General features: G+C 42.7%; 1 protein-coding gene across 1 annotated transcript; it reads left to right on the top strand.

The window, feature by feature from the left end:
* The first annotated feature begins 13 nt into the window (after nucleotides 1–13).
* AMFR (autocrine motility factor receptor) lies at nucleotides 14–27,981 on the top strand. Its single transcript, XM_081015930.1, has 14 exons — nucleotides 14–428; nucleotides 9,489–9,581; nucleotides 10,741–10,905; nucleotides 11,599–11,751; nucleotides 13,053–13,093; nucleotides 14,800–14,932; nucleotides 15,892–16,025; nucleotides 17,528–17,638; nucleotides 19,914–20,104; nucleotides 20,893–20,996; nucleotides 21,528–21,662; nucleotides 23,025–23,108; nucleotides 24,367–24,551; nucleotides 25,754–27,981. The coding sequence occupies exons 1-14, from the start codon at nucleotides 165–167 to the stop codon at nucleotides 25,896–25,898; spliced, it is 1,938 nt and encodes a 645-aa protein (XP_080872056.1). The 5' UTR covers nucleotides 14–164; the 3' UTR covers nucleotides 25,899–27,981.

Genomic DNA, 27,981 nt, shown 5'->3' on the forward strand with positions numbered 1-27,981 from the left:
GGCGGGCGGGCGGGCGGGCGACTGCGCGGCTTTCGCTCCCGAGTTCCGTGCGTGTGGGCCGGAGTCAGCGGGAGTAGGCCTCTCCCTGCGGGCGCTAGGCCGTTGCCGGGAGACCCCGCGGACCGCGCTAGCGAGCCCGGGCTGGAGCCCGCCAGGCCTCCGCGATGCCGCTGCTCTTCTTGGAGCGCTTCCCTTGGCCCAGCTTGCGCACTTACACGGCGCTCAGCGCCCTGGCCTTGCTGGGCAGCAGCCTCAGCGCCTACCGCGCCCTCAGCCAGGCCGCCGAGCACGCGGAAGAGCCCCCCGGGGTGCGGCTGCAGCAGGAGACCGGAGGAGAAGAAGGAGAGGAGGGCGACCTGTCGCCGCGGGCCGGGCCGGCCGCCCTGGACGTCGCCTATTACTTGCTCTCCGACAGCCTCTGCGTTTGGGTGAGCCGCCCGGGAAGGGAAGGCGAAGCGGGGCCTGAGGGGATTCCTTGGAGGTGGGGAGGCGTGATCCCCGGGGTCAGTGGGAGATAGACGGCCTGGGGAATAGGCCCCGGGTGGGGTGTGCGAGGGGGATCACTTCGAAGAAAGGTGCGAGGAGGACGGGGCTGCTGAGGGCGAATTTGGAGACGGGGCAGGAAGGGGCGCCTGATTTGGGGGAGAAGGAGAGAAGTCATGGGGCACAAGTGGCCCACCTGTAAAGGAGGAACACCTCTGGGCAACGTGGGGTGGGAGCCAACAACCCCACTCAGGTCGGTGGGCTGGATCCCACGAAGTTGTCCTCGGAGTAGACCCAGTGAAATTAATGGGTGCAAGGTTGTGGGACTAGGCCCACTGAAATCGCTAACACTTAAGCATGTCTGAGTCTGGATCCAGCCCCGTTGGTGAGTTTGTTTGTTTTTTTACGGAAGAGAAGGTGCCTGCAGGAGAGGAGGGTATTGTGGGGAGTGGGCACCTGATGTTTGGAGGGAGTAGGGCAGGGGCCAGCAAACTTTTTCAGCAGGGGGCTGGTCCACTGTTCCTCAGACCTTGTGGGGGGCCGGACTATATACATATATTTGGGGGGAGGAAATGAACGACTTCCTATGCCCCACAAATAACCCAGAGATGCATTTTAAATAAAAGGACACATTCTACTCATGTAAAAACACACTGATTCCCGGACTGTCCACGGACTGGATTTAGAAGGTGATTGGGCCAGATCTAGCCCCTGGGCCTTAGTTTGTCTACCCATGGAGTAGGGTGTATCTCCCATCTTATTCCCCATAGACACCCTTCACAGCAGTAATTCCCTGGCCAATATGCTCCTCCCTCTCAAAGAGGCCCAAAGAAATGTGGTCCTTGTGGGGTGGGCCCAGAGGATTGGGTCTTGCAAGGTGTAGCGACATAGTGGGACACACTGGTGAAAATATTAGGAAAGAGGATATGGATTTCTCTTTCCCGCACGTTATGGGATGTGTGTGTTGTAGGGGATGTTCAAGGTAGCATCAGGGTGATGAGAGTAACTCTGCATGGCATGGTGTGGGTATAATGACAGGGAATAGGGTATGTATGCCTAAGGATCAGTGCAGGGATTACATGTGCTTGTTTGGGGAAGAGGGTGCTAGTCACCCACTGCTCCCTGACATTCTGTTCCTATTTGCACATCTGAGTAGGTGGGGGGAGCATTTTTTGGCAGAGTGATAAAGCTGGCAGAAGGAGAAGGCATCTGAAAGGCAAATGTAAAGATCGTTAAGGGTCAAAAAGTGTGGGGACAGAGTAGCAGATTAGGGAGTACTAGGGGTTACTCATTGTCCCTAAGTAAATATTTAGTGGAAAAAAGTAGTTGCTGGAAGTGGTTTTGATTCTTTAAGGAGTAGCTAGGGAAGCGAGGGATGCTGGCCTAGGAGTTTTGGGGATACATTATAGACAGCACCTAGAAGAATAAGGGGGCAGTGTAGTAACAAGAACGTGATGGTGCTAATGAAGAGAGTTCATTTAATGTTGATTCCAACATTGTCTGGTTGCCTTGTATTCTCTTTCTTGCCTTGTTCTGAAGGGGTATCCCTAATTTCAAAGCATCTTGACTCCATAGTTGTCTGGTTCAGGGGATTTGCAAGGTACTTCAGGACTTTAATTTTATTTCGGCTATTTGTGAGTTGCTTTTCAGGACCAAGTCCTCACAAAATGACAGAGAGAATGAAATACAATAGAATCTCAGGCAGAATATGAAGCATTGAGAGGATGCAGACAAATAGATGTATTGGAGATACCAAAATTCTCTTAAGGAAAGGCAGTAGTAAAAATATAAGTTGATGGCTTTCCTGAATGTCAGAACTTAAGGGGCCAAAGCAAATATTAAGTCGAAGACAGTTCTCCAACTACAGAACCCTATTGAAAAGATCCTGTGTTGTGTGCTCAGCACCCTAATTGATTTCCTGCCCAGAGTGGCTGGGGCAACCTAGGACTCAGCTAGACTGGAAAAGAAAAAGTGATTTATATGCATTGTAAAAGCAAGATGAGCGCCGCAACCCCAGAGTTGGTCATGACTGGACCTAATGGTCAGGGGTCCCTTTACCTTTTACTATGTGCGATATAACATTGTACCACCAGATGGCAAGCTGGAGTCTCATTTTTCTCTAAGTGTTTTCCCTGTTTAAATTTACAACACTTTAAACTGAAACGCTTCTTTGATGTGTCTAGATCCAGCCCCAGTCAGTTGGGCAGCTAATAATAATAATAATAATAATAATAATAATAATAATAATTTCACCAACAGACACACAAGGAGGACCTCAGACACAGTTCTTAAATTTACAGGTAGGGTCATATGAGAGCAGGCTTCATTTTAGATGATACAGTCTTGAACCATTTAGGACTTTGCAGGTTAAACTATTTAGGAATTCATAATTTTATTATTTATACCTCGCCCATCTAGTTGGGTTTCCCCAGCCACTCTAGGTGGCTTACAGCATATCTAAAAACATAATAAAAACGTCAAGCATAAAAATTTCCTGATACAGGGTTGCTTTCAGATGTCTTCTAAAAGTTGTGTAATTCTTTATCTCCTTGACATCTGAAGGGAGGATGTTCCACAGGGAGGAATTGGGCCCAGACATTGATGATGATGATGCCATAGAATGTTAATCAGCTAGAGGCCTGGTTATAGAGAAATGTTTTTGCCTGGCACCTAAAGATATGTAATGAAGGCATCAGGTGATTTTTGCTAGGGAGAGCATTCCACAAATGAGGAGCCACCGCAGAAAAGGCCCATTCTTGTGTTGCTACCCTCCAGACCACTTGTGGAGGAAGCACACAAGGGCCTAAGATGATGATTGCAGGGTCCAAGTTGGTTCATATGGGGATAGATGGTTCTTGAGGTAATGCGGTCTTGAGCTATTTAAGTCTTTATAGGTCAGAAGCAGCACTTTGAATTGGGTCCGGAAACTGATTGGCAGCCAGTGCAGTCAGGCCAGGATTGGCGTTACTGTATATGCTCAAACCAACTTGCCCCAGTGAGCAACCTGGCTGCTGAATTCTGCACCAGCTGAATTTTCCTGTCTTCTGAGGCAACCTTACATATAACATGTTGCAGGAATCTAAGCTAGAGGTTAGCAGAGCATCGATATCAGACCTGAGGCTATCCCTGTTCATATAAGGATGCAGTTGGGCCCCCAGCCAAAGCTTATTGAAGACACTCTGCACTACTGAGGATACCTGACCACCAGGCTACGTACCCACTCCTTCAGAGGGATTGTAACCCCATCATGAGCATGCAACCTCCCTTCCATCCAATCTAGGGAACCACCCACTAACAGTTACTTAGTGTTACCTGGATTGAGCTTCAGTTTGTTGGCTCTCATCCATTTCATTACTGAGACAAGGCAACAGTCCAGTACATCCATTGCCACACTTGTAAATCTAAAGGTGAAGTAATGCTGTGTGTCACCAGCATATTGCTGATGACATACTTCAAAACTCTGGATAACCCCATTCAGTGCTTTCATGTAGAAACCACTGAGTGGGGATTAAACAGCACAGGGGATAAAATAGAGCCCCAAATTGAATGCTTTACAGGGCCTCCCCAAGTATCACCCTCTGGAAATAATAATCCAAGTTGAACTGGAACCACTGCAAAACAGTGCCACCCAGCCCTAAATCGGAAAGCAGTTCTAGAAGACTGTCATGGTCATTGTTATCAGCCAAGAGGAGCAAGGTTGCCCTGACCGATTCAAGCATTTTGTCCACATCCTTGAGCCTTACTAACCGAAACACATCCAACACAAGGACTAGACAGTGCTCTGGACATTCCTTGAGATTCATCTGATGTAACAGCAGAGTCAGGATCCCAGTGGATGCAAGTGATTTTATCCTCAAATGCTTTGCAAACAAGTCACAGCAAGCTACTGTCAGTTCTCCCACCTCTGTAAGGGACCAGACTGTAAGGGGCCCCACACACCTGCAAAAGCTCTGCCAGATGGCACATTGAAGATGCAATGGAGGCAGCAAAGTCTGCTTCAGGAGGCAGCAGCAGCTGCATAAAATGACTTTGGCCCCTGAGTCATAGGTCATAGAGTTTTGTCCTACTCAGTGCTTCCTAGATCTCCCCAGCATAATCTCCCACAGCTCTTACACAAGTTCAGTGTTGGCAATTTGTGACACAGGAAATATATCTTAAGTACACCTCAGGCATGGTATGAGCAGGCTAGTTCCTTGGTGTCAATGAAGTGATCTGCCTTCCAGAACATTCTCTGGCCAGTTTTAAACTTGTAGAGCAAGGTCATTGCCTTGGGGTTGTTGTTAATGCTTATGCAACCTGATCAGTGGCCTCAGTCCTATTGCTACAGGCTAAGATTATGCTTGAGCTATGTATTTCATGTTTGCCCAGAGTGTGTGGAGAAATACACAGGGGTTACTTAGATTTTGCTGGCTGCATTCTGAAGCTAACATTCAAAAGTTGTACACCTCAGTTCTCATCTGCTTTACATGATTTTGTAAGTGAAATAAGACAGCGTACTCGATGCATTTGATAATTGCCTATAAAATCTCATGCCAAAACAGCAGGTAGAGTTCAGTTCAGTTAGAGTTCAATTCTGTACATCAGAGGTGGAGAACCTCATGCCTGGGGTCTGAATGTGGTCCTCCAGGCCACTCTGCCTGGCCCTTGGGACTTTCTCTATGCCACACACTCACCAGGTCTACTCTGCAACATTCTCAAGTGATTTTTCCTTTCTGGAATGTGTCTTTGAACTGTGATAATGCCACTTCCTTGTCTGGATAGAGAGAGAAAAGTGTGTGTGTGTGTGTGTGTGTGTGTGTGTGTACACGTGTACACAGACACACACACACACAGAGAATTCTAACATTTGCAGAATTCTGTCTTTAATGGCCTTGCTGTACAAAGTTAAGAGTTGCATCCATTGCTTTTGCTTAGGCTCCTGTGTCCATTTGTGTTGTCAGGGCAGGATCTGGGGCCAGAAATCTAGGGCCACAATATGCAGCAAGACTGGCTGATCACATTTGAAGTAATACATGTTACCATCTAAGAGGTGGGGGCCTATGACCATTAGGTTCAGGGTCTAACCCAGGCTTCCTCAATCTCGGCCCTCCAGAAGTTTTTGGCCTACAACTCCCATGATCCCTAGCTAGCAGGACCAGTGGTCAAGGAAGGTGGGAATTGCAGTCTCAAAACATCTGGAGGGCCGAGGTTGAGGAAGCCTGATCTAACCTCATCACTGCCCCTGTCTAGTAACAAAGCATTCTGACTTTGCCTTGGTTAGGACTGAAGACCCATTCACGTTGTATAGCTATTTCAATCTGATTACAGTGGTGCCCCGCAAGACGAATGCCTCGCAAGACGGAAAACCCGCTAGACGAAAGGGTTTTCCGTTTTTGAGTTGCTTCGCAGGACGAATTTCCCTATGGGCTTGCTTCGCAAGACGAAAATGTCTTGCGAGTCTAGAGATTTTTTTTTCGCTTCCCCCCCCCCTTTATCTAATCTGCTAAGCCTTTAATAGCCTTTAATAGCCTTTTAGCAGCTAATCCCCTAAGCCTTTAAGCCTTTAATAGCCGCTAAACCGCTAATAGCGCTAATCCGTTAAGCCGCTAATAGGGTTGCTTCGCAAGACGAAAAAACCGCTAGACGAAGACTCTCGCGGAACGGATTAATTTTGTCTTGCGAGGCACCACTGTATTTTTGTGCTGTAATGTTCACTGAATTGAAATTACACACTTGACCCAGAATATCACTTAACTGATAAAGAGGTAGAGCACTTCAGTTATTTCAGTTTTTGAAAGAGGGTTTGTAAGCCTTGAATATCCTGCACTTCATAAATTTATTTATTTATAAAATATTTATATACTGCTATGTAATTAAAATAATCATAGTGGTTTACAGCAATAAAACACAAAATCATATTTTAAAAACTGTATAAGCAAGTTAAAAAGACGTTAATCATTGTGAAGAGGCAAGCTTGCACATGAGTCTTTTGGGGGTATTTCAGATGCAAGATGTATTATCCTGGGGAGGTGACTTAGTCTTGTTAGTCTTCAATATTTTTCAGCAGAGTTCTATGAACACCTGAAATCCAGGTGCCTTTGGCCAGCCTTCAACAGTGGCATGTATTCTTGCGCAGCAGGAGCCACGTGTGATCATTGTCTGATATTTGAACAGTGGTGATTCTGTAAACGATTGCTAATTGAAGACATTAATCACTCACCAGGATTACCCGCATCCTTACAATTGTGTCGTTCAAACTCTTTCCTTTCTCACAGCCTCTGGGGAAGTCTGCAGTGTTCAGTGAGATTTTCATCACTTATTTATTTCTCATCACTTGTTTATAACTGTGAGCTGCCCCAGCATTAACAGTATCAAGAGTCTTTTAAGAAAAAGTTATAGCAAAAATGTTTTTCTTTTTCTCACCATTTACTTTCAATACTATAACTCCTAAACATTTTTCGGTGTTTATGAATAGTCATAAATATGAATTGCGACATAAATAACAATAGTAGGATAACTTTGACAAAGATATCTCAACGTCTACTATGTCTTGCAAAGGGAGTCTTGTGTTTCATCTTTGCAATAGAAATTGGTCATGTTGTAACATTATGACAAACCAGAGTTGCTGAATTTTTGTGGTTTCTTTTGCACAGGCAGAAATCTGCACACAGCCTGATTGCTCCCATTTGCTCCTCCACTGGCAAAGCCAACCAATAAGCTGTAATTGAGCTTGGCTTCCCATGAAAGTCACACTCCCCAGGATCATGGTTTATTTCTTAAAAACAAGCCAGGACAGCAAACCATGGTTGGAGGTCAGCTAGTGACCCTGGTTTGTTAGGGAGCCACAGACCACAATCCCTAGTTAGATGTCATGGGAAGCAGAACTTAAATGCAGCTTTCTGACTTGTTTCTCCTGCTCACGCCAGAAGCAACTGGCCATTGTGCATGAGAACACATGATTAGTTGGCAACGCTGGTTATAATAATGCACTAATGCAGTCAGTGAGCAAGGGTCAAACTGCAGATGGATGAGAGAGTTGGAGCCTTTCCTCTGTTTGCTGCATTACCCCATGAAACACCCCCCCCCCCGAGACTGACTGAGAAAGCTATAGGCTGTTGTAAAATCTTGTTTAATTGATGTAAAATCTTGTTTAATTCTGCTATTACGAATGAAGCAGTAAACTTAGTTATATACAAATCTTGCTGGTAAGTGTGACTGTATTTTTAAATGTAGAAATTTGGTTGCACAATTTTTAAGAAACATAGCTCTTCGCTTTCAGAATTCGACATTTTGGAAATGCATTGTACTATTGTTCACATTGTGCTATCTGGGTTACAAACCACAGACTTGAGTCTTGAGGTCTGTTCAGCTGGGAACGTTGAGCAGCATTCATTTTCATTTAAAAAAGCAAAGGCAAACTGGCTCAGCACATTTTTATGTTGTTTGGTTCATGCTCTTATTTGACTTATTAAACAATATACAGTGGTACCTTGTGTTACGGACAGGATCCATTCCGGAGGCCCGTCCGTAATGTGAAATGCCTGCAGCTCAAAGCGCTGTGTCTGTGCAGGCGGGTGGTGCAATTTGGCACTTCTGCGCAGGCGTGAAGCGCGATTTAGTGCTTCTGCGCGGGCATGAGCAGCAAAACCTGGGAGTAACCAGTTCTGGTACAGTGGTACCCCGCAAGACGAATGCCTCGCAAGACGGAAAACCCGCAAGACGAAAGGGTTTTCTGTTTCGGAGGCGCTTCGCAAGACGAATTTCCCTATGGGCTTGCTTCGCAAGACGAAAGCCCATAGGGAAATCTCCGGGGACCTGTTTTAAATTGCTGGCGGTCGGGAGCAAAGACTTTCGCCCACAGCCGGCCTTCAGAAGAGGTCCTGGACCTCTTCTGAAGGCCGGCGGGGGGCAAAAGTCTTTGCTCCCCCCCCCGCCTGCCTTCCCGGGACAGCGGAGACTTCTCCGCTGCCCCGGGCGATCTTAAAATGCTGGCGGGCGGGAGCGAAGCATTCGCTGCCGACCCCCAGCATTTTAAAATCTCCCCGGGACAGCAGAGAAGTCCCGCCCCGCTCTGGATGCCGGCGCAGAGCTGTCTGCCGTCCCGGGACTGCAGGCAGATGTGTGCCGCCATCCCGAGCGGGGCGCTAAGTCCCGCCCCGCTCTGGATGGCGGTGCAGATCTGCCTGCCGTCCCGGGATCAGCGAAGCGTTCGCTGCCGACCCCCAGCATTTTAAAATCTCCCCGTGTCCCGGGGAGATTTTAAAATGCTGGGGGTCGGCAGCGAAGCCCTTGTTCCCCCCCCAGCCCCCCCCAGCCTTCAGAAGCCCTTGTTCCCCCCCCCCCAGCCTTCAGAAGAGGTCGGGGGACAGACTGTCCCCGGACCTGGTCTGAAGGCGGTTTCCCTAGGAACGCATTAATTGATTTTCAATGCATTCCTATGGGAAACCGTGCTTCGCAAGACGAAAAACTCGCAAGAAAAAACTTGCGGAACGAATTAATTTCGTCTTGCGAGGCACCACTGTACTTCCGGGTTGCTGTGGGATATAACGTGAAAAGATGCAACACAAAGTGGACGCAACACGATGTATGACTGTATGGAATTTTAAACTGGGGGAAGTATTGTTTTTGTTTGTTACCATGTTATATATTTTTATATTGTAAACAACCTTGCGATTTGTTGAAATGAATTGTTGTATACAAATATTTGTATAAACAAAACAATAACATAGGTTTATGGAGGTATTTTCTTGTATCCTAGGATGTCCTCTTTTCCAGGGAACTTCCAACATACGTAGCCTTTAATATTATCTGCTTAGGAGGGAGAGAACCTAATAACCACCATTTTACACCGCTAAACACTTGAAGGAGGCCAAGGCTGATCACAGTTGGGAGAAACATGGTTCTTGATCAGTTGGGCAAATTGGCCAGGGGGTTCCAAACCAGTGAGTTTTAATGGAAGAGAATTCATGTTGAGACTCAAGACAGGATAGGCATAACATACAAATATATTTTATTTTTTGTTCCAGGTACTGGTGAATACGGCTTGCTGTATTTTGATGCTGATTGCTAAACTAATACAGGGTGTTGTGTTTGGTCCCCTCCGTGTTAGTGAAAGACAGGTAAGAAAGGCCTGTAGGTCTTGCTGGTGGGCAGACTTAACAAAAAACTTTGTGATAGGTGGATTTGTGATTTTCATTTTTCATCTGGGAATATTTAACTTCCAGGTATATGTTTGTACGCAACCTTCCTCCTTATTCACTATATATAGAAAATAAAGTCTTGCATACAGGTATATCTTGATCTGACCATGGTATGCAGATCAATTCAGGTAATTATAGATAGTACAGAGATTCAAAACATAGGCTGTGTTGCTTAGAGAGGTACTGGCTCAGCTCCAAAGTTGAGAGGCCTTTGATTATACTAGATTAGAGAACAGATGGGGAATCTGTGGCTCTCCAGGTGTTGTGGCTCTCCAAATGTTGTTGCACTAGAGCTCTCATCATCCCTGGTTGGGACTGATGGGAGTTGTAATCTAAGAACATCTGGAGGACCACAGGCTCGCCATTCTTGTATTAGAAATTGCTGCTGAGATTTTGATGAAGGATGGTATATAAATATATATATTTTTTAAAATAATGTTAATAGAGGAAGAAGAGTTATTCTTATGTACTCTAAAATGAATTATGGGTTTGAAAATGAAACCTAAGAGACTTTGGCCACCCTCATTAAGCCATAGACTAGAATTTTCAAGCAGCCTAACAAGCAACAACATCCTAATTACAGAGGAAAACACCCAATTTCTCAATAGTTCTTGAACTTGCAGCATGTACATGTGCAATCCGAGTAGTAATACGTACCCTTGTGGGGTTTGTGTAGACAAGGTTTTTGACAGATTTTTTAAATAATCCACCATTTTTGTAGTATCCTCCAGAATAGCTTACAACTATCATTATCTGTGACCATTGGCCAAGCTATCTGGGGTTGATGGGAGTTGTAGTCCACACAATCTGGAAGGCAACACTTTGACTAACCCTGTCTTAAGAGTATAGCCTGCACCATATTTTTCTATCTCTTACTTGCTAGTAAGGACCTCTTGCATTTTAAAGAATCAATGGTTTTGAGGGTTAGATGACAACGCTCCACATCTAAGGTAGATTCTTAGCTAAGAATGTGGGGATAACCCCTCAGCATAATAACTTTAACAGCTGTTTTCATGTGTGTGTCAGTAGCTCCATTCTTGAAGAACTCTTTTTAACTACATGTACAAATCTCTTTCAGCATCTCAAGGATAAATTTTGGAACTTCATCTTCTACAAGTTCATCTTTATTTTTGGTGTACTAAATGTTCAGACGGTGGAAGAAGTGGTCATGTGGTGCCTTTGGTTCTCCGGGCTCGTGTTTCTGCATCTTATGGTTCAGCTCTGCAAGGATAGGTTTGAATATGTAAGTTTTGGCTGGTGGTTTGAAGTTGAGGATGAGAGTTCTTTTATACAGGAGTGTATGTCTAAACCACTGAGCCTAGGGCTTGCTGATCGGAAGGTTGGCGGTTCGAATCCCCACGACGGGGTGAGCTCCCGTTGCTCGGTCCCTGCTCCTGCCAACCTAGCAGTTTGAAAGCACGTCAAAGTGCAAGTAGATAAATAGGCAGAAAGGTAAACAGCGTTTCCGTGCGCTGCTCTGGTTTGCCAGAAGCGGCTTAGTCATGCTGGCCACATGACCCGGAAGCTGTACGCCGGCTCCCTCGGCCAGTAAAGCGAGATGAGCGCCGCAACCCCAGAGTCGGCCACGACTGGACCTAATGGTCAGGGGTCCCTTTACCTTTATGTATTCTCTTGACAAAGAAATCTAAAGTTGATACGTAGATTAAATGATGGAAATCAGTTTGAGTTGTTTATTTTTGCTTGAGCTTGTCGATCACCTCAGCTTGTAGATCTATGGTAAAGAACAAATAAATACTGGAAGGCTTTTCAGCATATACCTCCTGTTCAAGTTGCGCTTGAGAGTTCAGTCTATGTGCCAGTTTTCTGTGCTTTTTTCAAGTTCTTTAACATGCTTTGGTTCTGCAGGAATTCATTGTGTTTTGGAAGTAAATAGGCGCAACTGATGTTTTCCAATGCCTTCATTTGTATATTTCAGCTCTCGTTTTCACCCACCACACCAATGAACAGTCACATCAGAGTCCTGACCCTGCTAGTAGCTATGCTTCTTTCCTGCTGTGGACTAGCAGTTGTGTGTGGTATTATTGGCTATACCCATGGAATGCACACATTATCTTTCATGGCAGCAGAGGTGAGATTTCTTGTTAGTGTGAGATTAATGTGCTCAACTTTTTCTGGTTAGCCTTTTTTTTGTGCAACCTTGTTTGTGTATGCTCTAATTGTCTAGCAGAATATATCAGAATTTATTTTTGATTCATAGAGTATCCAGTGAATAGGGCTTACTGCATTTTTATGCTCAAGATTATGAATATTTTTTGCAGAAAGCAGAGTGAGCAGTTAACATTCTGTTGTCTGGGCTTAGGAAAACTCAAGCCACTATATGAAAAATTGGTAAATGTCGCCTGTTTGAAATAATTGCCATCTGTATTAAGTTCTAATACACTTAAGGGTTCTAAAATATATTTTAATTCAGGATGATTTACAGCATTCATTCATAACTGAGTTTGTGAGCCCTTTGATCTCCAGGAGTCCCCTAAACTAAATGAGTATAAGAGAAGGAAAGGAAAGAGAGAAATCTAAATTTAAATGAATAACCAGTTGTATAGAAAAGGAAATAATGGTTGCAAGAGCCATCTTCTACAAGCTAGTGCCTTTCAGGACTACAATTTTCATCAGTCTCAACCATCATAACCAATGGAATTATGCTTATTTGAACATACAGTAGCACATGCAAATGCTCTCCTCCCATAACTTGTGAGGAGGCAAGTTGCCCAATAATGCCTGTAGTAGCAGTTTCGGTGAGCAGAGGAGGAATTACTGAAAAAAGACACCAGACAATGTTTTTAAAATGAAAATTTAATTAATTAACAACACCACCACCAGAGTTTTACCAAATTCAGCCATCAAGGACATCTCTTTTTATACGTGGCTTATTATTTTCTTATTTCCTTATACAACAAGCTACTACTTGTGGCTCTGACCTTTTAAAAAATAAATGGAAATCTGAAAGAAATATAATCCTCTTATGTCTTATGACAAATGATTATATCAGTTTTCACTTTCATCACTAACCATTCTTAAGCTTGTTCCCTAGAACAATGAGAACCATTTGCAAGAAGCTCCCTTCCCGCCCTGATCAGTCTTCCAAGGGGAAGGGTTTACAGACCGTCTATTGTATGGTACCATTCTCTTCCTTTCTGAAGGATCCTTTCTAAATCCTGGAGCTTATTCCTTCCCATCTTGGGCATATGCAGGAAGACAGCATAGACTTGTTAGCAAAAGTTTAATACTGAAATTTAAGAAGCACATTTTGTCCTGTCTGTCTGGAAAATCAGTTTTCTTGTTTTTCTAGTTCTCTGCCTCAGGTTTCTAGTTCTCTTATCAGATTTCAAAAAATTCCAGTGAATTGTTTCCTCTTTTTGTTCCCTACAGTCCCTACTTGTTACTGTGAGAACTGTGCATGTGATTTTACGGTAAGTAAAAGATTGGGGTTTAGGTAGGGAACAAAGGGCATGTGTTTGATTTCACATACAAAGCATGTTTGTTGTGAGGAGCATGCTTCAGATGTCAAACTGTTCTTCCTTTTCTGTTTTTTATTTACCCATGGAATTATTTTCAATAAATTATTGAAGGGGATTGGGCAACCTTTGGCCCTCCAGAAGTAGCTGGACTTCAACTCCCAGCATTCCTGACCCTTGACCCTACTGACTGGGGCTGATGGGAGTTGGAGGCCAATATCTGGGTTACCGCTGAATTGCAGGATGGTATGCTTTGTTTTATGTAAAAAGCATAGAATAAAACATTAGCATATTAAAATATAATGGTGTTATTCTGAAACTTTGGGTTAAATTATAGTATTTAAAAAGGCATGCAGTAGGACGAGGATGTACAGATTGATCAACACCAAGGGCCACATCAGAGTGACTATCATGAGATAGAACTCATCTGATTTTCATATTAAACTTAAAAAAAAAATAGTACTCTCTTCTTCTAATGGTATAGTGACCGCTTCAGTCTGGCTGGTGCACCTGTTCTTATATTCTTACTTATTCAGCAAATGAGTTAAATGAGTCAGTCTTAAGAAGATGTCTGATTTTATCAACATTAAAGTTGAAAAATATAATGCACTTGAGTCTTCCTCGCCTCCTTTAACATCTTAGATTGTTTGCCTCAATATTTTCTATTTTTTCTTTGTAGCTTTAAGGACTTCAAACTTCTGTAGAAAAAATATGCAGTTAAATCAGAGTGGTTTATGGAATTTATATAGGTTCCTTTGATCAGATCTCTGGTGCAGTATGTGTTTTGGAGGCTAATTTTTTCCAAATGGATATTTTTAATTCAATTGAAAGTGTTAAAATTTAGATTCATATTTTAAAACTGTCAATAAGTGCCAGGGTTTAAAATCAAATCTGAATCAAAATGTTTAATATAAACATGTTATCTATTCACTCATAATCTCTTCCATCTTAATATGAGTTAAATATATATATATGTAAAAGACTGTATGAGGAATGGTGGGCTGGCATTACACACATGATACAGTGGATTCTTGTATATCTTCTTGTGTGAGCTGTAAATATTTACTTAGATTGTTAGCCACAATTATTTTATTAAATTTGTATATTGCCCATCATCCAAAGATCACAACATAAAAATTCAAAATGAGAACATAGATACATAATAAAAACAAAAACAAACCAATAACCCCACTTCAACAAGCACATCTGAAATGCCATAGATTGTTTAATCAACCAAAGGCCTAGTTATAGAGAAACGTCTTCTCCTGATGCCTAATGATATGTAATGAAGGCACCTGGCGAGTCTCCTGGGGAGAGGATTCCACAAGTGGGGAGCCACTGCAGAAAAGGCTTGTTCTCCTGTTGCCACCTTCCAGACCAGGATTGGTGTAATATACTGAGATCGCATTATTTTCCTCAAGTAAGGACACTCAGGTCTCTGAGCTTTGACTCCACCTGCCTTTGTCATTCCTATCCTGGCCAAGTAAGGGGAGAGGGGAGAATAGAGCCCACATGATGTATAACCCTTCTTTACAGATGTGCTTTAGGTGAGCAGGTATGTACTAGTTTGTGTTAAGAATGAGTCTTTCTTTAATGTTGATATTTCTAAAACTGGAAAATGCTTTTCAAATAACACAGTGTTCACTCCTTCCCTCACTTAGGTATGTCATTCATCTCTGGGATCTCAACCATGAAGGTACCTGGGAAAGCAAGGGAACGTACGTTTATTACACAGACTTCATCATGGAGCTAATGCTTTTGTCACTGGATCTGATGCATCACATTCACATGCTGGTATGCATTGTTAACTGATAAATCATGGCCTATATAGAATGGGAATAATATAGAACTGGCTTTTATAGAAGTGTTTAAAAACACCTTTATTGTTACTATTTATGGCTTGTTACGTCCTGCATCCTTAAGCCATACTAAAGAAGGGTTGTGAGCATGTGGGGAGAGAACTGTGTGGGAGAGAACTTCAGCTTTGATTGCTATTTTTGCTGCAGTATTTCCTGCTGTAGAAGAGAAGAGCCACTTTCTCTTTTGGACTCTCTGATTGTGGGACCTGCTGTGGTTAAAACAGCAAGCAGAGCTCTATTTATGGATAACACTGCTGCTTTTGAAAATTAAAAGTTTTCCCAAAGTGACATACAATTGATACCATAAAACATTTAGTGGCAGCCCACCTTGTTATAGCCCAGAGATGGAAATAGGGTTCAAATTTTACAATCAATAACTGGCTCAAAAATACTTCCTCTGTAAACTGCGGGAGCCTGCAGTGGCCATAATCTTCATTTGGGCCTACCTTTAAAACCAGCCTGAAACATGGGACCCATTTTTACCTTCTATCTAAATGACCCCTTGTGTCACTTTCAGCCCTACAATTTCATGTTTCTGTGCTGTTGTCATTCTAGTTAGGTCTTTCTCCTCCTTCCTTAATATGGGGGCGGGGGAGAGAAGTTTGTTGCTGTTTGGAAGCCCAAACTAAGCAACACTCTGAATGAGAACTCCATGAGCAGCTTGTTTCTAGTAAACTCAGAAAGAGTGCTGTGGCAGCTTTTAGGATGTGGCTGCATTGGGACTTCAAAGAGAGAGCCATATGCACAGTAGGCTAATTTCTGGCATTGTCTTTTTATTGCCTGGTGTGTTGCCATGCCATTCATGTCATTCTCTTCTTTCTCTCCCTGTCCACCCACACCTTCACTTATGTGCTGCTGGATTACTTAATGCTCTTTTAAACATTTGTTTGGAAGCTGTTTGGCAATATCTGGTTGTCAATGGCCAGCCTGGTGATCTTTATGCAGCTGCGTTACCTGTTTCATGAGGTTCAGCGCAGACTTCGTCGCCACAAGAACTATCTCCGTGTGGTTGGAAATATGGAAGCGAGGTGAGCAAGTTCCTCTAACTGCGCAAGACTAGGAGAGAGTCCAGTCTCACAGTGTTCTCTTTTAGGGTTGTACCCAGTGTTAGTCATGCTCAGAGTAGATGCATTGAAACATGACTAACTTAGGCCCATTAATTTCAGTAGGTCTGTTCCGAGTAAAACTTAGTCGGAGACAACCCTTAATTTCCTTGCCATCTGACTGTTACAAAACTGGTTTGCGAGGAGTAAACTTGCTGATCTTCACATTTCCAGTGATGATATGGTAATTTAATACTTATACCACGCCCAACTGACTGGGTTGCTCCAACCACTCTGGGCAGTTTCCAGCATAATAAAAGCACAGCAGAATGTCAAACATTAAAAATCTTCCCAATACAGGGCTGCCTTCAGATGTCTTCAGAAAGTTTTGTAGTTGAAAACAAGGATAGGCTTATTATTATTATTATTATTATTATTATTCCTTATCAGTGTTTCTTTCAAGGCTGTTACCGGATGAACTTAACCTTGGATGATTAATTCACGAGTCTTAATTGTTTTCAAATCAATTGGGGGATGGCAGAGTGGGAGCCTGAAGCTCCTCGGGGTCTGTTGTAATGACCAGCTATGGCCTGGTGTTATTTCTGAAGAGGCCCTTGGTGAACTAGCTGAGCAGGTACCAGTATTTTGATTCTCCCAGTTCCACCATAAATAGGCACTGAAAAGGCATCCTCTTTGAGTCGCAGCTGGATATCTTTGCACAGATGGCATTTTGGTCTAGCTAGATACCGTAAAGAGCCATATGCTGATGGTGGCGTGACCATATTGGCTGTCTCTTTGTGCCAGACCCAGATCATCAAACCGTCACCTGCCTTGAACCACCATTGGCAGGATTGTCAGCAGAAGCAATGTTGTATGCTTATGATAATATCTTATTCTCTTGTTAATTATGCTGTTTTAAATGAACATTTTATATTTAACTTCCTTTAGTAATTTCTACTTATGAAACCAGTGGCGTAGCGTGGGTTGTCAGCACCCGGGGCAAGGCAAGTAATTTGCGCCCCCTAACCCCTCCGCACCGCACGCCCGGCACCGCCCCCCCCTCCACAGTGGGCGGCGACCCGGCAGCTCGGATCGGATTCGCACAGCCAGCACTGCAGTGAGAGAGAGTGAGTGAGCCAGGTAGGGGCAGAGAGCTGCGAGTGCGGCCGGCCCCCCCTGCACCCCCCACGCTACGCCACTGTATGAAACATTAAAGATAATTATTTTTGTTAATTTTGCTGTGTTAAATGTGCATTCTGTAGTTGCCCTCCTTTTATTTTGAAATCTTTATGATAATATGTTAGTTTCCAGTTAATTACATTGCTTTGAATGTATACTTTTTACAGTATTTGACTTTCTTCAGTAATGTTTTATCTGAGGTTTTAATGTCTAGTAAACTGCTGTGAGGTTTTTTTCTTTATAAAGTAGTTTAGAAATACTATTATTATTATTATCAATCATAACCATAATCTTCACTTCTCTTCTAGGTTTGCGGTGGCAACACCTGAAGAGCTGGCAACCAACAATGACGACTGTGCCATCTGCTGGGATTCCATGCAAGCTGCACGTAAACTCCCTTGCGGGCATCTTTTCCATAAGTACGCACCTGGGGAGCAAACCAGGGTAGAACAAGTAGTGTGCTCTAATTGTCTGTAGTTAATGGTTGAATCTCACTAGACACTCATTTTGTCATTTTCATCTTTTCTTTTTTTTAAGAAAACCAATTCAACACTATATATACTGGTTTTCCTTGTTAAAAGTCATGGAGGAGTTGCCTGTCCTGTTCTGGCTGTACCCAGTGTAGACTGTGACATAGGAATGTAGTCTTCTAACAAAATTCGCGGGACAGAATTTTTATATACTTATCCAGGACTGCAAAAATTAGTTTAATGTACAGAAGCCAACATTGATAGTGCAATCTTCTCAGTACTTTAAAAAATGCACATTTTTTCCTCTACATCTTACATAGTATGAGTGGTCTCCAATGTGGCACATCTCCAGCGCCTAAATACTTGCAGCCCAGATTTTCAACATTGTCAATAACTTCAGGTCGGAGATACAGTTTTAAAGACTCTGGAAGGCTGCACATAGTCCATCCTATCTTGTAACCCTCACAAGGTTACAGCAGTCGACCAATGTAGCGGCTCAGCCACACTTAATAACAAAGCCAGCAAATTAATGATTAAAACCTTACCTGACCTCATATCAGATCATTCTATGTCTGCATGTAAGGAGAGAGAATGTTGCTTGATTTGGTATTCATGAAATATTGGGATTTCAAAAGGGCTTAACATTCTGTTGGTTATCAGACCTGTGTACCATTTCATGCAATGTATTCCCACCCGTCTCCCAGTACATTTGGATACAGGAATAACTCTATTTACCAAGGACATACACACACCCTTCTGGTTTACAGTGCAATCCTAACCTTGCCTGCATAAGAGTAATTCCTATTGCATTAGATGGGTCTTACCTCCAGGTAAGTGTAGATAGGACTGCAGTATTAGATTTTTAAAAACTGATTTATTAGCCACATTCATGAAGGATAGTGGTTCTTGGCCAGGTCCTGCTGAATGCCTCTTGCTGGAGGGGCAAACTTAATGGCAGGCTCTTGCCATCATACCTTGCTGGTGGTCTTTGTGGAAGCCTTTGTCTGGCCACTCTTGGAGGCAGGTTGCTGGACTGGGTAAACATTGAGTCTTACCCAACAGGATTTGTCTTATCCAATATATGAAGTATTCCTTGATAGGTGTGTCATTTGGGTTGGCATCTTTTGGCAGTTGCTTCTACTTATGTCATCAGTAACAAACTGGAGGAGAATAGAAACCAGGGACCAGTTTGTTGTCATTCATTACAAGCTGTGTCAAAACTATTTGTCAACGTTTCAAGGAGCCTCTAATAAGATAATTAGCCACTACCAGCAGACACATCTACTCCTCTGAGAAACTTGAGCCACACCCCTTCAGAGCTTCTTTTCCACATACCTGAAAAGGTAGCATTGCTTTTCTGTGAAGCCAGCTTATGCTTTGAATTATTGGGTTCTAGAATAATGAAACAAGAGTGATTTGGGTTGCCTTAAGTCACAATATGCCTTGAGAGTGGGCTAGCATGCTGGTTATAATATGAGAAAAATGCTAGTTAACCCTTTTCCTTATCCATGGGAGCCCACACATTTTGGCCTTGGTTACTCCTATTTTGAGAGAATGTGGTAGGTAGCATATCTTGGCTGCAATGCACAGTGCATAGGAGTCTAGAATAACCTATTAAACAATTATTTGCATTGTAGGTGGCAAGTCAAATTTCAGAATGTTATTAATGGGAAACAACTAGTGCAGCAGTAAGTCTCAAAAACAACTACCCCAAAAGGTTGCACCACCTTAAGTTTGTTGGTTTTCCAGGGGTACCATAATAATTATAATTATGTTTAGCCTGGAGGAGACTGAAAGGCGATATTATGGCCACCTTCAAATATCTAAAGGGCTGACACATGGAAGAGGGATCAAGCTTACTTTCTCCTGCTCCAGAGGGCAGGACCTGAACCCAATGGTTTCAAGTTACAAGAAAGGAGATTCTGTTTCAACATCAGGAAGAACTTTCTAAGGGTAAAAGCCATTCAGCAATGGAACGGACTCCCTCGGAAGGACCCTCCTCTCACTGGAGGTTTTTGAGCAGAGGTCAGGTGGCCATCTGTCAGGGATGCTTTAGCTGCAATTGCAGGGAGTTGGACTAGATGACTCTTGGGGTCCCTGCCAATTCTACAATTTTATGACTCTATTCTAAATTACTGCATATTCTTTTTCTTCTTCTGAGAGCAGATGAACATTTTGTAACTTCTTCCCAAGAAATTTACTTAAACCTCTCATTTATTGGTAGCTCATGCCTGCGCTCCTGGCTTGAACAAGACACTTCCTGCCCTACCTGTAGAATGTCCCTGAATATCACTGACAATCACCGTGCCAGGGAAGATCACCAAAGGGAGAACCTGGATGAAAATTTGGCTCCTGTGGCAGTAGCTGAAGGCAGACCTCACCTGAACCAGCACAATCACTTCTTCCACTTTGATGGTTGGTTTGCCTTTTACTAGTTGACTTGGCCAGAACATCTTTGTAAATGTAGGATTCTTTTCTTTTCTTTTCTTTTCTTTTCTTTTCTTTTCTTTTCTTTTCTTTTCTTTTCTTTTCTTTTCTTTTCTTTTCTTTTCTTTCTTGAGAAGCCGTACCTTCCCCCATGAGTAGATGAAACCTAGATGAAATAGTCCCTGTGTGCAGCAGGAACAGGCTTTTGGGTTTCTTTCAGGATAATTGTTTTCTCTTCCATGGATGGGAAGGATGAGTCACATATGCGGGGAAGAGTTAATCCTTCCCTGTACACTGTCGCCCCTGCTGGAAATACTCTCATACTTCACCTTAAAAAAAAAAAAGCCATAGATTGGCTCCAGTAGCAGGCTTCTTGAAATCTGCCTTACTGTGATGAGGAGGAGTAAGAGTAAGAAACTGTCTCTGTGTGTGAGAGAGATAGAGAGATTTAATGAACAAGTTTGAAGCACAAGCCAGCTCTGTGTGCTGGGCACCTGAAATGTTGCCAAGAACACTCACTCTATCCCTGTAGTACTTTCAAAAGTTTGATTTTTATACTATGTGCAGATTATGTTTAATCATATATAACAGTGGCTTTTCAAGAAAGGAAAATAAAGGGGAGGAGAGAATTGATAATGCTCATGACATCTGTTGAACCTTGTAATAATAATTAAGAACTGAGGAATCATTAAAAATATAGACAGAACCGTAGACGATTGGGGTAATTACTCAAAAGCACATTTCACACACCTTAACTGTTGCTTTCTCTTTTCCAGGTTCTCGCATCGCTAGCTGGCTGCCCAGCTTCTCAGTGGAGGTGATGCATACCACCAGTATTCTTGGTATTGCGCAAGCAAGCAACTCTCAGCTCAATGCCATGGTAATTCCTATTACTATTTTGCACGCTGCTCTGTTTATTCATTTATATGTCACCACCAGTGTATGTGCTGCTTTAGAGAGTAAGTGCAAAAAAAAAGTCCCAGTTCCAAGGAACATAAAAACAAAACTTCATCAGTGTGGTGGTGAAGTCAAGGAAAGGAAGAGAAAAAGGTAACTAGGGACGAAAATGAGCAAGTGCAGTTACATGTACTTCAGACCCATTTTCACTGAGAATGGAGAACTAAGTGTTTGGTCAAAGACATTGTGGAAGAAGTGAGTTTTGAAGAGAGATTTGAAAAAAGAAGCACACATTGTTTCAAACATACACTGTCTATCTTAATGAACTGTGATTAGATGATCAGTGAACATGAATGGAATGAAACCACCATTCTGGATTCTTTTGTGCTCTAGTAGCAAAAGCCTGACCCTTTGAGATTTTAAAGGCTTTGGCATACTTTAAAGTTTTATAAGGTATTTAGTGTGCCACAGTTGGGTCCCCTGTTGGTAACAGTGGATACATTTTCTTTTTTAGGCACATCAGATTCAGGAGATGTTTCCTCAGGTTCCTTACCACCTCATTCTGCAGGATCTGCAGATGACGCGTTCTGTAGAAATAACAACGGACAACATTTTAGAGGGGCGTATTCAAGTGCCTTTCCCAACACAGGTTGGTCAAACGTTACTGAGGCAGTCGGCATATTTCCAGTAGCAATCCATCAGCAGCAGACCTGCTGTGTTTATTTTGCAACATTAACATTGTGAAATGGTTATCCTGATGTTTAAGGTTTTTTTAATGTGTGTGTTTAAGTCAATGTTACGTCAAGTAATATTGATCTATGGACTTAATGATCATGAAAATTGAAAAAATGATTTTATATAGCTTTTGCTGCATTGTAAAATATGAACAAAGAGGTCTATCGTAGCCAAAAAGGCCCCCAGAAATTCTTGTGGTACTTCAAAGACTAACAAGCTTATGTCACAACTTTATAAGGTGCCACCAGAAAAGTCTTGGTTTTGTTTTTAAGTTTACTTTGACTAGTTTTCAAACTTCTGTCAGTAACAACAAGGAATGGATAAAAAAAGCCCAAACTTCCTCATTATTCTTTTGTCTACCGTGAAATTGTTTATATGGCAGCCTCTGCATGTTGGTTACATTTGGGGTTTGCATGTTGGTAATTATTTTGTCCCTGAGGATGAATGGATAAAAATGCACCTCTGTATGTTCTGTACTCGAGTTGTGATCTTGTTGTCATTTCATGAACTCATCAATCTTAAATGACCAAAGTTCTTCTCAAACCCATATGCAAGTCAAAATCCTTGCAAAAAGTAGCTTGTTCCCATTTCATGCATGAGATCACAGTTTTTAAGGAATCAGATATTGATGTGCTGTCAAAGATAGACAGGTGAAGCCTAGTTGCTAGATTGCTGCAGGATAGTCTGTTGAAAATAAGATGATTTTATGGATTGGTCTATTTTCGTTTTATTGATAGGATTTTAAATGAAGTGTAGTTCTTACTAGTAGGCTTTTGTGTTTTTATTTTATTTTTATTATGGCATTTATTACCTGCAATTCACCATAAAGTCCCAGGGTTGGTTACAATAACATAATCATACAATTAAAAGCAGGAAAAGCAGCTTACACAATGATAAAAATAAGTAGTTAAATTATTAATTCATTTGGTATTTGTAATTTATTTTTTTAAAGTAGATAAACACAACATACATATAGAGCATTACAGAATTCATGGACAAGACCACAAATCTTACAAATGTTGAGGTTACATTGTCCCATTAGTGTTTCATAAATGTGTGTATTAAATCATATTTATTTCACCCTATTTGAGTTTTATGCTGCATTTTTAATTGCAGCATATGGCTGAAAGAGGCTTGCACAGTAAACCCTGTTACAGCTAGGTTTTGAACATGGGTCCACCAACTTGCCCTGCAGCATAAATTCTTTAGAAAGATTGTTTGTGGGGGTTTTCTTTTCAATTCATATCAGTTTTGTCAGTTTTATTTATGCTTACAGCGTTCAGATAGCATCAGACCTGCATTGAACAGTCCCCTGGAAAGACACAACACTGATCAGGAGGACACAGAAGAAGTTACTCAGGTAAACTTGGCAAAGGGGGAAAAAAGGTGCATCATAACACAGGGAAATTTGATAGTGTAATGTCCACAAACCTTGGCACGAAGTCCTCACAAGAACTCCTGGTAGATATCCTTCTGTAGCTTTGCCATTAGTGGATTTGGAGTCTTCATTGCAAAGAACATCTGTCTTAAAGGTGCAAGTAGGTTGCCATTTGTAAGCATAATTGTTCTGGGTCTGACTATGGAGTCTTACTTGCATTTCTCTTGTGTTTTGATGGGGAAGGGATATGGAGAAAAGGGAATAGTGTTTTTTGTAATTCAAAGGCCTCGAGCAGTTAAGTCAGGGATAGCCAATGTGGTGCCTTCAGATGTAGTTGAACTGCAATTCACCTGCTCCCCATCCAGCATGGTCAATGCTAATGAATGATGGAAATTGTAGTCCAGCAATATCTGGAGGGTGCTGCATTGGCTACTCCTGAGTTAAGCTACTGGCTATTAAAGGGGATACATGGAGGTCTTTGTTCCTCAAGTGGTGGTCTACTGACTATAAGGAGGATTTGAGCTGCTCCAGCTTTTGCCTTTCCCTCATTTATTTTTGAAAAAAATATTAATAATTTAGTACAAAAGTTTAAAAGGACACAGAAGGAAGTTATACCTAACAAAGCCATGATACTTGTGCAACACCTTCTGCTTGTACAATGGGATTTCCACCTCTCCCCGGAATGTCTTAAATAGTAAGATGTAGATTAGTTTTAACATAGGGAAAACATAAGGACAAGACTGTTTTGGAACATATTGTTCCAGTCCATTACAGATACTTGTAAGTAAATATGTGTGTGTTTGTAGTTCAATGCAATTCCTCATAAAGTAAAATGATTTTTACCCAAGTGTTATTTGCCAGAGACCTTTAAATCCTTCTGGTTTCTCTTGCTTTCCCCATAGGACAATATACATATGTAGTGGCCATAAGTAACTCCAGATCAATGTTAACAGTCCTTTTCAGAAAACCTTCCACATCATCATAATGTAACCATAATATCAGATGTCCTGTTATCATCTATTAGTCCAGTTGTTTCTAGAAAAAGTCTATGTGGAGGGAGAAGTGTTCTTTTTCTTCTTTAGTAGTTTATGCTTTTGTAGTTTATGCTTTTGTGTTTGCACATCCTAGCACCTCAATAAGATGAGCTTAGTTTGGACCTCCCCAGTTCTTCTGGTAATGTTGTATTAGATTATGGAGATCTGTATTAATGTGCTTTCCCCAATTTCCTTTTGTATGAAAGACGGAGAGAGACTCACTGGAACTCAACTCATGGTTGGAAGACGTGGCAGAGTTCAATGAGGCAGAAGCAGAATCCATTGAGACAGAAGACTTTGAAGTGAGAGGGAGCCGGTTTTCCAAGTCAGCTGACGAAAGACAGAGGATGTTAGTACAGCGGAAGGAAGACCTTTTGCAACAAGCTCGCAGGTGTGTATGTTTTGTGGGTTACGGTTACAAAATGTTTAATGTGGAAAAGCCCAGGAGGAGGATTTGAGGAGGTGTTTAAGGGAAAGTCATTCAGAGATCTTTTGCATATCTAGCTGGCTACCTCTCAGTGATGCAACTTCTCCTTGATCGTGATGCAGTAGCCTGTTTTGTGTTGCCCAAGGGCAGGGATGGTGAACCTGTGACACCGACTCTCCGAAGTCCAACAGCTTCCATTAGTTCCCGCTACCTTGGCTAGTGGTCACAGATGAGGAGAGTTGCAGTCAAGCAGCATGTGGAGGGCCATAAATCCCCCCCTCTCTTAGTGGCTCAGATGCAGTTTTGGAGTTGTGCAACCGGTGTGGCGGCACTGGGTGCTGTGCTGCAGGGGGCGCTGTAGAACGGAGTGCGAGAGGTGGGGGCGGTGTCAAATTTTAATGTTGGAAAGGGTGCTGCTGAAATTTGAGACCCCAAAGTCTGCCACTGAGTAGCTGAATAGTGCTGGCCATATGACTGGGAGTTGGACTGGATGGCCTTTTGAATGCTATCAGAATCCAAGTCACTAAGGCAGAAGGAGCCGGCTGGGTGGCTCTCCCAGGCATAGCAGGCAGGTGAGGCCGAAGGTGGGAACTGGACTGGGGAACAGAAGGGGATCTGAGAATAACAACACAGATCTGTCTTTGTGTAGGAGCAGAGCATTATCTGATAGCATTCAATAATTCTTTAGGTCTCATGGTCACTATCAGCTGCTCATGTAGGGCTGTGCTTATGCCACCATGAGTGGTCTGAAAATGATATTGAGCACAGGATTCAATTCTCTCAGAATATCAGCTTTCATTAACGATAAAATGTACAGAGTTCTGAGAAGAAACATTTTCAAATGTCTTAGCATCACCTCCTGAAGTATTGAATGCCAGAGGTGTGGCTCAACATTTCCAGTTGTTCAGGATGAAGCTTCAGAGCTTCTGACATCAATCAAACTAGCAAAACCAGAATAAAGTGGTCAACATAATAAGCACATATTCAAAATTTGCAAAATCCACACAGGCCACAAGATCCAGCTTTTCTTGGTGCATTTTTTTGAAATGTGTGTTAAGACCTTTCCCCTCCTGCTTGGAAAGGTTAAATGCAAACCAGGCAACCTCTATATTCAGAGTGAACTTTATGTTACTTTCCCTTCAGCCATCTAGTTTTTCTCCCTCCAGGCGTTACCTCAACAAAACCTCTGATGATCCTAGCTCAGATGACTACTTGCAGGCCGAAGGAGCGACTTCAGACCCTATCACCCTGCGCCGGAGGATGTTGGCCGCTGCAGCAGAGCGAAGACTTCAGAAGCAGGATCCCTCTTAACACTTCCTGTCTCCTCCTGTTCTTTTTCCACACAAGCAATGTTTATTACATCCTACACTCTTCCTGCCCACAAGGAGGGTCTCTTCAGAACTCAGCAAATGTGCCGAGGATGACTGATCTGGCTGCATCTTCACTGTATAAAGCATGTGATATCTAATAAGTGTTTGGACAGCTGACAAATTAACCTTTCTTGGGTACTTTTTTTGAGTGACACACATTTTCCTTTCCCCCACCCCCTTTGCGAACAAAAAATGCAGTCTTTAAAGCCCTGGGCATGGTGTGCTGCTTAATGTGAGTTGCAGAGGGACAGTGGCTGAGAAGCACCAGGTCCATTTGCTGCTTGTGTGCACTGAGCTTGCTGGCACGTCCCATTTAAGCTCTTTAAAGTGGAAACTGAACAAGGAATGACAAAAGCACTCTCCTAAATAAGCAAGCATCACTGCTGAGTCATTGCATGTCTCGAGAACGACATGCTTAAAATAAAAGAAACACATTTTGGATGCTTTTGCAGAGTCTTTTGGACAAAACTGGCATTTCTAAGTGTTGGAGCATGGAAGTGGAGTGCACCAACAGGAGGAGACATCTTAAAGAGTGGAAAATGTTGAGCTAAGTTTTAGAACAGTGGCCCCCAGACAGACAGTGTGAACATTCCTGGATTATTTTTCTACCAGGAGGCTGGCTTGGTTTTTAATGCATTTCATTGCTAGTAACAGACATGTGGCCAAGGGAGAAGCACCGGAAAAAGGGGCGTGAGCCCCCAGCTATATTTGGCATCTTGATTCAGCATTTCAGTAAGCAGGCAAACTGGGATGGTCTCATAGTTTGGTGTCAGAGGCCATCTGCAGAGAAGGCTCCATTCAGGAATGGAAGTTGGCTGCTATTTGAGAGGCAAGGGAGCGCGCAAAAGTATCTTTATTTTTGTAATCTCGCATCTGGCAATACTCCATATGCCCATTAGCTTAATCAGAATTGAGAGAATTGAGGGCTACTAGATCTTAGGCTAGGTGTGCTCAAACTTTTTTCTTTGGTATTGTAAAACTCTGGTAGCTGTATTAGAGATCTCTGGTCTTAGGTCCGTAAATGGGTTTTATGATGGCAGCCAAGTAATTTTTAAGTGTTTGGCGAGTATCGCTATCCTTCAGAAGGTGCCCAGTATTTTAAAAAATATATTGCAAATTATCTTTTTACAGCAGGATTTTAGTAGGGCTGTGTACCAGATTTGGCCAAGGTCTGAATTCCCGAGTCAAATCAAGCCTATTTGGAGGAATCCTGGCTTCACTCAAGTCAGGTTGAAATAGCACTGTATCACTACAGGTTGGGTTGAATGACCCACAGCCATCCAGGGCTGCTGGGGCGGGGCATCAGGCAGGCAGGAAGGGGCAGCGCGAGTGAGAAGAAGTCTGAGAAACGGCAAACAGGAGAGGCCTGCATCTTTGTGGGAGATAGTGGGGGGTCTTTCCTGCCAGGCCGTTCCTTATTCTCACCACTGCCTCTTCTCCATTCTGCCACCTGAAATACATTGCGTAGGATTGGATAATCCTGTGTAATGACTTTTAGGCAGGAGGATCCCATCTTGTGCAATGCTGCTCCTTTGTGTGTGGCTCCCATTCGATGCAGGGAAGCTGCTTTTGAAGGAGCAGCACCATGCAGGATCAGATTCTCCTTAACAGCTCAACAGCTGTTAAGATCCTGCCACCACCTGTTCTTGACTGTTTTTTAAAAAATAAGGTTTAAAAAACCCTTAGCCCCCCCCCCATTACTTTGGGGACAGATCCAGGGTGGAGTGGGCGGTACAGATGAATTGGCTCAATCTGGGAGCTATAGGGCAGATGGAGGGCAGTCCATGCACAGCCCCTCTTTTTAGAATATTTGAAGGTGACTATAAGAAAACTGAATTGTGTAAGTGTTAAGTGAAGATAACTTATTTCAGTAACCCCCTTTGGGAAGCCTTATCTTGCAATGCTGTTAGTAAACTATGGAGGAAGAAAGAAAAGATTCTTGTGATTCAGTTTTGCTTAGAGCGCAGCTCTTTGTTTTTATTGTTTTTAAAAAAGGAAATAAAATTCTTGATCAGTGTTGGAAA

Source organism: Podarcis pityusensis (assembly GCF_964106645.2).
Source record: "Podarcis pityusensis genome assembly, chromosome: 8".
NCBI classification, from domain to species: Eukaryota; Metazoa; Chordata; class Lepidosauria; order Squamata; family Lacertidae; genus Podarcis; species Podarcis pityusensis.

Coding starts and splice junctions, on each gene's coding strand:
- AMFR (XM_081015930.1), top strand. CDS start 165: ATGCCGCTGCTCTTCTTGGAGCGCTTCCCTTGGCCCAGCTTGCGCACT. Junction 13,094..14,799: donor ACTGTGCATGTGATTTTACG/GTAAGTAAAAGA, acceptor TCCCTCACTTAG/GTATGTCATTCATCTCTGGG. Junction 14,933..15,891: donor TGCATCACATTCACATGCTG/GTATGCATTGTT, acceptor TTTGTTTGGAAG/CTGTTTGGCAATATCTGGTT.